Source organism: Malus sylvestris, chromosome 2, assembly GCF_916048215.2.
Source record: "Malus sylvestris chromosome 2, drMalSylv7.2, whole genome shotgun sequence".
Classification (NCBI taxonomy): Eukaryota; Viridiplantae; Streptophyta; class Magnoliopsida; order Rosales; family Rosaceae; genus Malus; species Malus sylvestris.
The window spans coordinates 2,099,660-2,115,547 of NC_062261.1; the positions used below are offsets into that span (position 1 = coordinate 2,099,660).

General features: G+C 37.1%; 1 protein-coding gene and 1 long non-coding RNA gene across 2 annotated transcripts; one reads left to right on the top strand and one right to left on the bottom strand.

Annotated features, from left to right (window-relative positions):
• Positions 1–1,234: 1,234 nt before the first annotated feature.
• Positions 1,235–3,331, top strand: LOC126592553 (uncharacterized). The gene is made up of 2 exons (XR_007612698.1): positions 1,235–1,887; positions 2,424–3,331. It is a non-coding gene; the product is annotated as an uncharacterized LOC126592553 (long non-coding RNA).
• Positions 3,332–13,455: 10,124 nt separating this feature from the next.
• On the bottom strand, positions 13,456–14,799 carry LOC126587759 (uncharacterized). The gene is made up of 2 exons (XM_050252835.1): positions 14,584–14,799; positions 13,456–14,259 (listed from the first exon to the last, which is right to left on the bottom strand). Exons 1-2 carry the CDS (start codon positions 14,797–14,799, stop codon positions 13,456–13,458), a joined length of 1,020 nt encoding a protein of 339 aa, XP_050108792.1.
• Between the last annotated feature and the right edge of the window lie 1,089 nt (positions 14,800–15,888).

The window sequence follows — 15,888 nt, forward strand, 5'->3', positions numbered from 1 at the left end:
TCTAAGGTCGGCGGTAATCCTTATATATCCCTTCCTTCTTTTATTTTCATGTTTTTTCTGTAGTGACCGCTTTGTCGAAAAGAGTCTTTGTGGTTGTAGTCACTCTCTCTTTCTAAGGAGGAGAGCTTTTGTAGTGATTTTGACTTACTGCTCAACCCCAGATCTTAAAACGACAATTGTTGTTCAAGTCTAAGATGGTGATTTTGTGCTTAATTTGTGTGTCTGGTAATGATTATGTAGAGGAAGCTCAAAGTTTGTTGAAAGTCATTAATAGCAGGGTATTTTTGTAGACGATTGCAAGATCATCAAAGGGTGTGGTCTTTCCTTTGTTGGGGTCGTTGTAGTGGTTTGAGGGACTCACAATCATGTTTTCTTGATGCTGCAAAGTCTTCATGTGATGGTACGATGTTTAGCTCATGTGTTTTGAAGGTGTTAGGTCCGGCTCGTACAACTTAGGTCTTGTGAGCTTATCTTTTATGTTGGTTAGATATGGCCGGTTTCTAATGATAGAGGAATCATACCTATGTGTTGTGTTGTGTTTTTGTTTTGTTTAAGTTGTGGTTTCGTTGTTTGTTTGTTTGGCAAAGGACAATGAGGACATCTTCGTGATGTCTCATAGCATGCCTTCTTTGCCGAAGATGCTGCATCTTTTGTAAATTTATTAGAAAGTGATGCAAAGTTTTGATGTTGTGAGCGTACTTTATTTGGTTAAGTATTATTATATGGAATAAGTTTTGTATTATCTTTATGTTGCATTTGTAATCATGAACTTGTATTGGTATTCTTATTTTATTTGATTAATGAAATACTTACTTCCTTAAAAAAAAACTGTGGAGTTTATTTTGATTAGGGTTTAGGGTAAAAACTTGCTAAGTGCAACCCACATGCTTTACAGCAAGTCGGGCAAACAAAACCTTTCCACCGATACATAAAAGAGACAGATCTGGAAAGGGGTCCCAATAGCCTGCCTCCACTAGGGTAACCAGCCACCGTCCGATCCGCCAACTTGCATCCAACCGCACGTATTTTTATTAAGATCGGTTTTTCACTTAATTAGCTGTTATTAAATAAAGGGAGTACCTTTTTTTTTTAAAGAAACTTTAACGAAAAATTGTCAGTACTGTTTATTTTAACGAAAAATTATATTTTTACATTAAAAAGCTAATTATTGTACTATTCAATTTATTCTTTATTTTATCCTTATCCTTAAAATTTAAAATTTTCAAATCATTTTTATTATTATTTTTTTCTTAATAACCAGGGCCACTATTGATGCGTATCGAACGTAGTCAGCTTTTAATAGGGTTTGAAATAAAAGGGTGGAGGTCAGTACAGTGTAATCTGTGACTCTGTAAAATCTCAGGTCCAATATTCTTCTCGGGATTGATGGTAAAAAATATAAAAATACAAGGAAAAAAAATTAATACAAAAAAAAGAGACACCCTCCAGTTTTTACTATAAATACCAACCTCTCCTTCTCCTAAACCTACAGCTCTACCTCCTCCTCCTCTGCCTAACAGGCTAACCCTTTCTGCTGCTGCATCTGCATCTGCATCTCCGCTTTTGGGGTTTTGCTCTTCCTGTCGTTCGCTGATTGGCCGAAGCTTCGTAGCCATCTTATCTCTCTCTCTAGATATCCATAGCCTTGGCGTTTCCCTCTCTTTCTTTCTCTAAAATGCATAGAAGATGATGATCCTCTTTGTATTCTTCCACAGCTTTCTTGAACTGCATCCATCTATGGCGAGATCGACCGATCTTTGGAGTGAGTCGACTCAGTATCTCTATTCCCCTTAACTTGGTTTGCGGTTCAATAAAGCTGTGGGAAGATACAGATAGGCTCAATAAAATTCGCTCACATAATGGATCTCCATTGTCCCTCATAACTTGGTATATTTTCTTGATCGTTTCTCTTCTCTTAGATATTATATGAACCCTAAACATCTATACCTATTTTTGTAATTTTGCACAGTTTGACTCACTGATAAGTGAGTGATTTTTCATCATCATTTCAAGTTTATTTATTGCTCAAATACCAGAAGAAAAAATTTCAATCTTTCATGATTTTATTCCAACATGATTTTTATGCTATCCACGCATAAGTGATTGATTGTTTAAACATGATTTTAAGTTGATTTATTGGTCGATTCCCATAAAAAGAACCAGTCTGTGATGTTTTGAAGTAGGTGATGGTTTTGTAAACCATGCTACAATGGAAAATGATTTCAACCCTAATTTTATTCGAAGTTTTTGGAGTTTTTCATGTATGATTACCTGGGGATCTGATATATTTCTGTCCTTACCTGGGGATCTGACATATTTCTGACAAATTAAATAGAACACAATCACGAGTTTTGCCTATACAAAATTTCCGATATGTTTATTACCCCTAGTGCTTGATTGATCTCCTCTGTGAGTTGTTTCAGCGGTGACAAATTACAATGCTGTTCTTTGAGGAGAAATCTTCACCTGGTAACTCCCCCTCTCTCGGATCGAGACTTCAGAAAACATTCTTGATTTATAGTTCGATCTCTGATCCATTTGTACTTTATATTCTGCTTAATGATTGATATATTTTATATTAACTCCTGCAAGCAAGATTAGATTCTTGTCTTTTAATTATATTGTTTAATTATCAGTGGACTTGGTTTAACTGTTTAGTTAATCTTGCTTTATATTGTTTGCATATGTCTTGGTTCGTTGTATTGCAGGCGATATATCTCCTTTGGATTCGATTCAAATGCTAATTAAGATTTGATAATTTCAAACATTAACGTGCTACATTATCCTACATGCTTATGGGTCTGTAACTCTATACCCTAGTGTCGGTTGATAAAGTGGCAGAGAGAGAGTTCAGATAGAGTGCAGTCACTTTATATGCATACATGTACATGCGACTCTCAGATTCCATAGGGGTCAAAATCTATCTTAGCTCATGCTCATAATTCATATATGTGACCGCGATTAATTCTTGGGAAATGATGATCGAACACTCCTTTCCTTATTTTGCACGTCCCTAATGTGCAGGGCGAGAAAAAAAAAAGTATGAATCATTTTCAGGGTCATTACTTTGCATCCGTTTCTCATCTGCCTTGCCGGCCCTTGCTACATAAAATTATTTCAATTCCCTGTGCGTGTAATTAAAGTACGTGGACCTTGATGATTTAGCTAAACAGCTAGCTAGTCTTTCTTTTATTGGTTTTGCTTATCACAAAGATATAACTTATTTTAGGGCTTAGCAAGGACTAAGTACTACTCAAATTTGTTCTAGGACAACAATTTCAGTTGGTTTATTGAATGTCCGCTGGACCACAAAGGTCTGTGTTGCCTTTTTCATCTTTTCAACTCGTGCTTCATTACTGTCTAGCTTATTCATTCAAGCTAAGCTTTGGAGCAAATAATTTGACGAGAAATAATTCCAACTCACCCATTTTCTCACTTTGCACACTTAAATAGTGGTGTGAAGAAAGAAAAAGAAGATTTGTGCGGAAATCATTCCCTTATTTGATTGTTTAATGGTTCAGAGGAGAAAATTAATGAAGTTCATGGAACCGAAACCTTGCTGAAGAAATTAGGGTTATATTTTGCCAACTATGGTAATGTAAACGAAGTGTGTAAAAAAAGGTCATCCATATTTTTCACTGGCAAGGACATGTGTGTGCTGGTCTTGTTTGGCTCCTTTCTCTTTTCTTTTGGATTATTACATATCAGAGACAACTAAAGCTTTTTTTAATCTTTCATGGTCGTAACTAAGATCCAAACCGAGAATATTTTTAACTGTCATCTATGCAAGAATTGGTTAGATTTACAGATGGGTGCTCTCACGGGGATTTGGATACATCCAATTAATAGACCAACCCTTTTGCCACTATAAATTAAAACAGTGACTAAAGGCGCTGCACGGGTCATGATCCAACTACTTTTCATGTCTTAATGTCACCCACTAATCTAACATGCATTAGAATTTCTCACCTTTCATTTGCTGTAAAACGTTTTAATATATCATTGCTTTATGCCCAATCTAGAGTGCAGTTTTCTTTATCATTTGGTTTTACTGTGTATTTATATATGTGCTTTTGCAAATCTAGATTTAATTAAGATTGTTAGAATAGTGTTTTACACCCTATGTTTGAGTTTGATTCTCTTTTCGGTAGTTTAGAAAAAGTTAATATGGAATGATGCTTATATAAAAGGAGTGTGTGTGTGTGTGTGTATGTGTGTATTTGTGTGTTTATGAATTATTACCGTTAGTGCCTATATATTTGTACCACTTTAGATGCTATCATGGTATAGTTGTTGGTGAACCTCTAGTATATATGCTGAGATCGATCATCATGAGAAGGTACGACCTACCTTAAGTAGTACCTATATATATTGGTCAAGAAAGTTGCCATTTATCGTTGTTGCTGATCACTTTCACTTGATATGAAAAGGCAATCACTTCAACCTGATAATATTGCTTGATTGGTCGATCGGTCAAATCCCAACACACGGTGGCAAAGGTATTGCTTCTCTATGCCGTACCTCTTTCCGTTGGCCGTCATGGTTTGAAAATATATATGTTTCAGCCATCGTTTCTTCACACAGGCTTTTCCTTCATTACTTTTCCTTAAGAGATTAATTAGCCATTGCCATTTTAAACTGGATTGTTCTGCCACTGATCAACACTAGGTAGTATCATCTGCTAAACCATTTCACTACATATTCTTCCATTGCTTGTTGATGCTAGTGTATCGATATATTCAACTGTATATATAACCCTATATATATGTCTTAAGATGCTGTAGATGGTCTTCTTTCACTCGAAGAGGATGTCATGACTCGTGCAACTTTTAAAAACGTCAACTCATGCTCTTCTTCTGGATTCTAACATTTTGTCTTGTGTTTGCTTTAGCAGATGCCTTATGTGTCCGTCCTAGTGGCAGTTTGGATTATATGGTATAAATACCCTTTTATTTCAGACTAACTTGCTAATAATGTAGAATGATCCTTAAATCTACTGTGATAACTGGCTGCAAATGGTCCGTATTTTTTTATTACGCTAGAGAAAACTTATCTCACGTTCACTCAATCTGAAGATATAGGACATTTTTTATTCTCAATGTATATGACTTAGTGCAGTGGTTTATCTGGTCTGAAAAAACTTGATAGATAAGTCAGGATACCAGTAATAAAGTGATAACTGGCTTTATAGCCTAAGTTGATTGAATACATTTGGACTTTCATCTCAACTGCATCTAGGTCACTTCCCCAAGCATCTACTATTTTAATTCCGTTCAAGTTTAAGTTTTGATTTGAGTAACTCGGTTATTTTCATAAACGAGCTATAGGTTGACCAACTAGCTCTAAGTCTAGGTTTACAGTTCTTTTTACGTTGAAAGCAGTTCCAACAAAGTTCGAATTCCCCCTAATTCTTAGTCTAGGGTTAGGTTTCTTCTTAAGTCGGAAGAGGCTACGATAAAGTTTGAATCCCCGGCCCCTACCCTATTGATGGAAGGAAAGGGATCTATGGTGCCCCAGTTCCTGATAACTAGGTACAGAAATTAGTGCGGCCTTGTTAATTTAATTCTACTCCAGAAGAGCCAATGCATGCCTCCTTAATTGTTCTGGCCTCTTCTGAAGTGATTTGCGTGGACATGGTCCTGGCTAGCTAGTTAGCAAGAGGCCTTGTTAAGACATTCATTGCACTTCCATTTTCCTCTGCACTACTCTGGTTAATAATGTTGTTCTTATTTTAGAAATTTATGGACATCTAATTATTTTCGGTGTGTAAACCAATCCGAACTATTCGGTTTTCAGATTCTATTTCAAAGATAATCAATGCTGAATTCAGTAAATGTGAGAGTAACAATATGTTAAGTTGTAATGAAGTAGTTAAAGCATGGTGCCTGTGAACATGTGTGAGACTTGAATGCAATTCATCATTTGGCTGTTATAAATTGCTCACAATATGCTATTAATATATACTGCATCCATCATTACCATCGATTTCAATTTTCCAAATATCATATAGTTGCTGAATCGGCCATATTCAATTTATAATTGAAGACGTTACCAAGCTTTGCCAACGAAACTATACTTTGCTGAAACAGTACATATGAAGCAATGTGACAGAGAAAAGGAACAATGGGTTTTTACCAAATCCAGTGTAATATTGTGTTGATGACAAAAGTTAAAGCCAGCTAACTAGATGATCAACTTACTGGAATATTGTGAACTATTGAAAAGAAAATTCAACTATGCTCTGGTGTATGACAACTGACAAACACCAGTTAAATAGGGTGTTAGATGTGCATCCAAGGATCCTACAGTCACGGGTGTCGGTGGATGTTATACACTAATGCATACTAGAAAATCCCCTATACATATACCAGGTAGATAAACAAACTCATTGTAAAAAAATACTGAAATGATACACATATAAGTAGGTCTTCAACAACCATTCCAATCACAATTACAGGACTGCCAAAATTGCTTTGTTTCTTCTAGCTTGCTCGTGTAGCGTGGATAATCACTGGAGACCGAAAAAGCTCATGTATAATTGCAGAAACGTTTATGAAGTTTCGAAAGTTTCATGCGCTGTATCTAGTTATGATGAAGATAAAACAATTACAGTTTCAGTCTGGTTTTTTCATCGATACTTCTTTTTTACTTTTTAATTTGAGTCTTGGATCAAGGGAAGCATAATTGTGTAGTTGTAATGCCAATGACAACCCTATTCAGCTGTACAAACGTAAAGGTGAGAGAGAGAGAGAGAGAGAGAGAGATAAAACTGATTACTGATGTAACAATGAGATCGGATGTGGTTAAAAAAAACTATGTCAGATAGGGACAAAGTTTAACCTTTTTCACAGAAATGTAGGAGAAGATGTAGAAGGAAAATCAAAAGGCTAACTGCAGGAACAGGAAGGGAAGTGTCATCATAATTGATAAAAGGGAAAGGGTAGGGGAATCTTCTCTGAAGCACAAACTCTTTTTTCACCATATTGATTGAATGAATGAGCAGGGGAATATTTTTAAAAATTAAATTGAAATTTCGCCTAAATGTATCAGACAGCAAGAAAAAAAAAACATTTTAAAATTACCATTCTGCATGGCTCAAACGTGTGCCAGTAGATATAACAAAGTTATAGATTAAAAAATACTGGCACAAAAATTCACTGAATTTCATCTTCATCTGTAGTTCATCTGTACTACTACAGTAGCATAGCCATGGGGTTTGTCTTCAGCAGCAAGTACCCTCTTACCTAATACACATAATTCTAACTCCAAACTTAAGGAGAAGGGAATTTTAATTGTAGGGTTTTCCTACAGTACACTGGTGCTTGAACGGCAAGATTGAAAATGTCAAAATCTAGTCATCTGATACACAGGTGCAAGCTTATACACACGTGTAGAGTAAAATTTTTGTAAATTATAACCCACATTGTAACTCAGCAGTATCAGAGTCCATTCATTACATAATTTTTCAGACAAAATGCAAAGACAGTTTCATGAGAGGGGCCCCATGTGTATACATACATATTAAAGAACCACATTTGATACAAATAAATTCAAATTATAAGAGAAAACTTACGGTCCCATATAATTATGAAAGAATTCTACAAGAAAAGTTTTTGACGAAATGGGTTCGAATTATGGAAGAAAAGTGAGGTAATTACCAGGATCTGTGGTGAAAAAGACGAAATCATTTTTCATGTTGTGTGCAAACATTTTGGGGAAGTTGAAATGGTTAAGTCCAGAATTGCCATGGTCTCCCACAGCTTTCTTGAGCTTCCATGGTGCTAATCCGGAAAGAGATTTAGACAGCAGATAATTGAAGTTCAAGAAAGCTGTGGAAAAGCATGGCGAGGACTTGTAAATACAGTCTCTTCAGATCTCAACTCCAAACCAAAGAGGAATCCTTTGGCCTGCCAGAACATCCCTTCTTGTGTGCCCTTCTAGCTAGTTTCTACCTAGCCAGTATACAGTATTAAGAGAGAGAGAGAGAGAGAGAGAGAGAGAGAGAGAGAGAGAGAGCGGGAGAGGTTGGGAAAAAAGGCCATACCCTTCATACAAAGGTCTCTCAAGGACCACTCTACAACATATAATCTGTCTACCAGCTTTATAGAGAGGGAGGGTGGAAAATAAAGAGTGGGCTGAGTAAGGTTAAATTGTTAATCATAAGACATTTTACCCACAAAATGCCTTTCTTTCCAATTGAGTGCGTTGTGGGGTACTATATATATATCTATATATATATATATATATATATTATTTTCTATATTACACGTTCGAAGAGAAATCAAAAATTGAAAACTAATTACATAAAAAAGAAATGAAGAAAAATTTACTGGAAATTAAATATATATGTGTGCATATATAGTTAAGGAAAAAGAAAGAGCTGGAGAATGAATATTTCAAAGCCATTCCCATCCTCATCATCACATGCTTCCATGTGATCAAGATCTCTTTTTATTTTTTTTTGGGATTTAAAGGTATGGGCTGTTTATGGTCCTCCAATCCTTATGTTTGTTTTTTCTTTCTAGGGGTAAACAATACATGTAATCATCGCTCATGATAACGTAATTTTCCATATTTTAGATTTAGTGTATGTAGTTGAACTGTTCATGAGGTCATTGTAGGCGTGGTAATAAAATTGTAACAATATTCTATGTGGTTCTCGACTTCTATTTCGTATCTAAGTATGTTAGATTTAAATTCAGAACCTTCTTTAAAAAGTTGACAAAGAAGAAATTTGTGTGGCACTATGTCAAATTTGAAATTTATTACTTTATTTTAAGCACCGATCTATTAGTGTTACTTACGTGCGAAAAACTTTTTCTTGACGTCAAATGATAAACTAATTTAGAATTTAGAGATCAAGCTCAAATTTTCTTTTGGCTCAGTAGTTTTTAGTTTTTACCAGTGTATTTTTAGGTTGACAACGGGGCTAAATGCCCAAAAAAAGAAAAATTACAATAGAACACTTAGCAGTGTCCGCCATTAAGAGAAGTCAGCAACAGTAATGAATTTGATCAAAATAACCTAGACCAAGAGAACATGAGAAACTCAAGTTAGCCAATTCAGCCGGTTATTTCCATAAATCCCTGCCTACGATTGACAAAATAAATGGTGATCCATATTAGTAAACAAAATTATATCTTTTCATAATTGACTATCCAAAGTTAGCTATATATGCTAGAGAATGAAATATAATTACCAGCTAGCCATCATCTCAATTAATTCCTAGATGTTTGAAAATTAAAAAATGACGTCTAGACCTGCCTAGGAGCCCACGTAGGCCCTCCTAGGTCGTGACTCTAAGGATCACGAATCTTACTTACACATAAAATCGATAACTTTTATTTTGAATTTTATTTTTTAATAAATTGTAAGAGTTGTTGAATACTTGGATGAACACTCATTATATGATTGTTCCCATGTTTTCAATATGTTTTAATACTTTATAATCGATATGTCATTTTGTTTTATAATTTATGTATCTCAATACAATTATGTTTTTTTTAAGTATAAGTAGATATTTATTTATATGTTATATTATAAATTAAATTAAAATTAAAAAAAAAACCGACTTGGCCCCTACCTGAGCCCCGTCTAGACGCCTAGGCGCTAAACCCCTGCATGTCGTCCAATTAGCACCTAGCGTAACCTTGATACATACTAAGATTTTGTTTTAGCGTTTCTTCTCTTTCCACTATTGCAAGGGCCTTGAGATATAAAAGCACATGGTAAAGAAAACCTAAAATTACTCCATTGAATTCTTGAGCATGAGCATCACATGTCATTCAAATACAATCATGTATGTAAAGTGTAAATCGTAAATGAACCAACCTAATCCCTTTTTCCTCCTACACATGTATCTCATGTGGTCTTGCTTCACTAATACTAGTATAAATAGAATGAAGATAGTTTGTTTTTTCTACAAATATCATAAAGTTAAATGAGTCTCCTTTCAACGTTCATTTTTTAAATGATGTTTTGTTGGCGATGGATGATGGGATAAGAAGAAGACGAAGGTGTATCATAACATAACATACGATATGGTGGATGGGGAGGATATTATAAAATGCTCATAATTCACATGATCTGCGGTCAGCTAGCTACTCGCTCAGTCAGTCAGGGATGATGTTAAAACGGTTAAAGTGGTGGTGGTGGGGGAGTGGTTGTGCTGGCCTTGTGGACCCCCACCGCTCTCCTCCAAATGGACCCATGAACCCTAAATTATTATTATTTGTTTACAAAATAATCAGACCCCTCCAGCCCTCACCCGCCGTTACATCAGTTTGATATTCCAGTTTGTTTTCTTTTGTTGGTGCACAGGGCAAGTTGGGGTGGGGGTGCTCGTACAGGATTCCACCCAACTAGTTATCCCTGCGGTGGTTTATATACCTCATTACCCTCGGATTGTGGGATTCAAAACTAGGGTTCGACAGTGGGCGTGTTATCTAACAACATTGTACGGTGTAGATTTCTTCGAAATTTCTAGTAATGTTTTTTAACAGGAACAAAAGTTCACAGAATACCTCTTTTTACCTTAACAATGATGTAAATACCATAACATTACAGGATAGGCGATCATTTTACAATAATTGAGATGGTAATAAAAAAGTAGAAGAATTTAGTTTGAGTTCAAATAGCAATCCTATTGATACTACGACATGAAATGTTTTATAACTATACAATAGTATTTCTTAAACATATCATATCTCATATTTAACAGTGTTTCAATACTATACAATAATTTTTGAGGACATAATAACTAATAAGAAAAGAAAAATAATAAAGTCGAAGCACGCAATTTAGTGGAAGAAGCCAAAATGCTTCTTGACAATTTCTTCAAGTCACATCCTTCACATCATAGATTTATAATGTCCTCAACATACTTTAGCTAAAAAAATTAAAGAAAAGTGTTCTCCATGGCTAATAACCCTAATCAGTACAAGAATGACCCCACAAGACGACTTGGGCCTAATTTCAAATTCCAGTCTTAGTTTATCGTGCAAACTAACTATCTATCAGTTCTATATAGACATTTGATTTTGCATTGGACAAAGAAAAAAGGAAAATTTTGAAGTGTTAGCTTTATGATTTGCATTTGCGCATGGCCTGCAAGATGGTGACTGCGATTGGGACTATAAAGGCAGCTCTAAGCCTAACTAGTATGGCATTGCTCGTGATAAGGCCAATTCTCAGCAAGGTGGTGGGGCCCTAGCCTCTACCGCATCGTTGTTGTGTCTGGGCTGCGGGAGCTCTCAGCCACATAGATAGTTCAATGTGCGTTGTATACATATGCACATGATGATAAGGTTGAAATGTTCAAATTTTGATTTTGCAGCTTGCATTACTAGGTAAACAGTAGAAGGTGGAGCTAGGTCTCTTTCTAATATACTATTCACTGCTGCCATTTGGTCATTGAGTTGTACCATTCATCTATCTGTTTCTCTGCTACATAATGGGGCCAGAACATACACACATAAAAGCTGAAGTCTGTGCCACCAATTTGAGTTTTAGGTTCCGTCTGTGCCACCCTAACGTATATGATGGGAACAATTTTCACGACCCACTTCCTCATCTGTATAAATTCAAATTCAGATCATTTGAGTTTATGGTTGTGATTCTTTCTCCTTTTCATTAAATCATGTATAAGCTATGTAATATTATAACAAATGGTGCATGTCCGTAGAAAAATAACCTACCAACACGTGAGATGCATCGACAATTAAAGTATGAAAATGTAATTATCACAACCATGACGTACTAGATGTTTGTTAAGATCTTAACCGAGACTCCATGCTATGTTCGTGTGTGTTTTACCATCTTCGCATGACAATGCTTCGAGTAACTTGAAATACCGCACTTGTGGGATCATATGTAAGTTCTTTGATATTGGTAGACTTGTAGTAATGAACAGTACGAAGCAAGCATGTGGCCAAGGCAGCTGAGTAGTGGGATCGATCCATCCGGCCAAGCGTGTGTGCAGATCGTGCAGCACGGAGGTGAGAGGACAAGGAAGGGCAGGGGGAATTATAAGATGGTTCTGTTATCATTGTAAGATTGTGATAATTCAAGGGACCCACATGAACTAGGTTCCAAATCATCAGTGAATTTTTGCAGTGTCACTCATACCGTCATATGATGCATGACAAGTCAGGTGCACGAGAGAGGATCCGAGAGCATCCATTCCTCATCACCCTCACCAGCGCCCGATTCTGATTCATACAAATTTACATTCATGCAGTGGTAGTACGGATGGATCTATGTTCAACCGTATCATTCTGTTAGTCCTCTTTTCTTTCTTTGTTTACTTTTTAACTTTCTCCCACTTCAAACCATTTTTTTTTGTTCTAGTTACTAGTTAAATTTTAGAACCTACCAATCATCATGAGAGTCTCTTGTATCATAAATGATAGACCACTTACTTTTGTATCGTAAACTCAAAAACTTGACTTTAGCTTTCATGCTAATTATGTTGAAGCTTCATCGATCCTAATTATGTTGAACTCAAAGTGTACTGGTAGACAAGATCAGACTAATATGACATTATTATGTACAACGATATATGAAAGTAAATCTTGTATATAACGCTGGCATTTTACACTCCTAGAGTGAATGAATTATTTGTAAACTTGTCTTGCACTCAAAGGCGGTTAAATTTCCTTATAATCTCGGGTTTCTTAATGGTGTAAGAAAAATCTTAAATCTCTTAATATCGTTGAAGCCTAAACACTATAAAAGTTTGTCTCTTGTTTTATCATCGTACGTGTGCTGACTGGCCTAGTAAAATGTAATTAAAACCCTACAATTTTTGAAATTAGGAAATGGGGGTTGATGAGTTAAAAGAAAAAGTAGATCACATGGTGTTAGGGCATTAGCCGATGGATGAGGGATAAGGTTTTTAGATGGGGGGTGGGTGGGGGGGCCTGGCGCAATGGGTATCTCGTAATAACAGTTGGAGGTGTAAGTAGGCGCATGTGATTTTGGCTTGGAAGGGAATAAAGTGTACGTAGGAACGGGACGGGATTGCAGCAGGAAGGGAGGAGGGGGTCAGGGGTTATGCATGTCTCTATGCATTGTTTGGGATAGGACTCTGTCGTCACTGTCGTATAGGTCACTAAACAGCCTGTTCACTACCACCACATTCCCTTAACATTACAAATTCACATTAATATATAACCTTTAAGGTTTATTTACGTTGTTGTTAATCGTATTACGGTAATTCCCAATGCGTGATATTGTTGATGTTGCAAGCTGAAATTTGTTAATATGTAATTGATACGTTTGTCATTTGTCAAAATTAATGTCTTTATATTTAGTTGGCAAATGCAGTTAATTGCAACTTAGAATAGTTGTATTACATTAAATGATTAACTATGCCTAATTGTTATTCCCCATTTGTCAACTTGGCATTAGTTGACCTTTGGATCTTTTTTTTTTTTTGGGTAACGGGATATAGCATTATCCGGGCAAAGATGTCAAAGTTTTACAGTAAGGCCTACCATGAGGCAAACATTCACAAACAACTACTAGAAAAGAGTAGTACAAGGAGGTACAAAAAAACCATGACGCCACATCTAATGCTAAAGCGTCCCTCCTCACACTACCATATACATCTAGGGGGTAGGGAAGACCGTCATTACATAAAACATGAACCAGGGAAGATGGGGGTCTATCGACCCAAATATGATCACATACTTCCCTACTTCGCCGCGAAGCCAGAAGGTCCACTACCGAGTTGGCCAGTCTTGGAACCCAAGACCAGTGGCAATCATGAAAGGCCCCTCCCAATCTGTTGCACTTCACTATAATGGGAAAAGCATCCCAAATGCCCTTCATTGCCATATCACTAAGGCAAGAAATAGATTCCAAAGAGTCAGACTCAACGATTACCGAGTTCCAACCCCTACAAATCCCTAGCTTACACCCATGCATAATAGCCATTACTTCCACCATTGCAACACTTGTCGCCTTCACACAGTACCGATATGCCGCCAAGAACCTTCCATCTTCGTCCCGCACCACCACTCCCGTGAACCCCAAACCTTCACTTGCCACCCAACTGGCATCCACATGAATCTTAACAAAGCCCGGACTCAGTGGAGACCATTGGACATCAATATTCGTACTATGAGAACTAGGCACAGGCGTAGTGGTCAGTGGTGCTCTGGCCTCGTTGAAGGTAGTTACCGAATGGGAAATAGTAGCAATGACTTGTCTTGGGAAGATTTGTTGTTGGATGAACATGAAGTTACACCTTGATTTCTATATATGCCAGCATGTGATGGCAATATACAATAACAGATTATTCCTCACCTTCTTCGAACCATTGGCCAAATCGGACATTTGTATCAGCCAGTTTTTCCAAGTTGTAATCTTCATCCGATTAATTCTGATATTCAAATTTCCTCCAAACCAAACCACTTCCACCCACGGGCATTGTAGAAACAAGTGTTCACTTGACTCTTCATGCGACTTACAAAGAAGGCATAATGGTGATGGAGACGATCTTCTTTGGTATAAGTTTGCCATTGTTGCAATAGTCGTGTGAAGAGTCTTCCACATGAAGCATTTTAATTTCGGTGGTACCTCCAAATTCCACACAATCTTCCACAATGTGCTAGGAATGGTGGCCGATGTGTGAAGGTTGAGGCTTCTTTGTGATTGATTCCGTGTCAGTGCCCAATGATAACTAGATTTAACCAAATATGTCCCCTTCTTTTCATAGGGCCACACTAGCTTATCCCACAACCTCGGGTCTCCGATGTGCGTCTCCAAGATTGCCTCAAACTCCGCCTCTGCCATGAATGGTTTCAAAAAGTCAATGTCTCACTCCCCATTATCCAGGCAAATTAACGACTTCACCAATAAACTTTGTGAGACATGCACCGTGCCCAAATGGGAAAGTTTACCTGAGGGAATAGATGAGAGTCATCTGTCAACCCAGACCCTAATATCAATACCATTCATAATCTACTAATGTGCTCCCCCATGCAGAATATCTCTTCACACTAGAAGGCTTGACCAAGCCCAAAATGCTCTCCCACCCCATTTCGTATTGAGGAAGGAACAATTAGGAAAGTACCGTGCCTTAAGCATCGACACCCACAAGGAATTCAGCTCCATTATCAACCTCCAACCCTGTTTCGCTAGAATAACATCATTGAACATCTCAAAACTCCTCAATCCTAAGCCTCCCTCTTCTTTTGACCGTCCTAACTTCTTGCGTGATAACCAATAAATCTGATTCTCACCATCTTTTTGCCCCCCCCCCCCCAAAATTTCAAAATCATGGCATCCAATTCGTTGCAGAGTGATGTGGGAAACTTGAACAAGCTCATTGGGTATGCTAGAATTGCTTATGCCACCGCCTTTATGAGGACCTATTGCCCCGCTTGTGAAAGAGTTGATTTCTTCCATCCTTGAAGCTTTGCCAATACACTTCCTTTAATGAAGGTAAGCCCTTCTTTGATTGACCCCAAATAGCATGAAGTCCCACGTATAAACCCGGGTCCCCGACCCTCTCCATACCAAGAATACCCGCCAAATGTTGAGATAATGTCTCAGGCACATTGGTTCCAAAGAAAACACTAAACTTTGTCTCATTAACTTGTTATCCCGAAGCCGAACAATAATCATCAATCAACTGAATTAAGTACTGGTAGTTCTTTTCCTCCACCTTTAGAAAGATAAGTGTATCATCTGCAAAAAATATGTGTGAAATTGTCGAACTCGAATGGTTCATCTGAACTCCCATAATCCAATTTCGATCACTTGCCTGTTGAATTAGTAGCGATAGAACTTCACTAACCAAAAGGAATAGGTATGGGGATAAAAGGTCTCATTGCCGAAGACCACACAATGATGCAAACTTGGGTCCAAGTTGTCCATTTA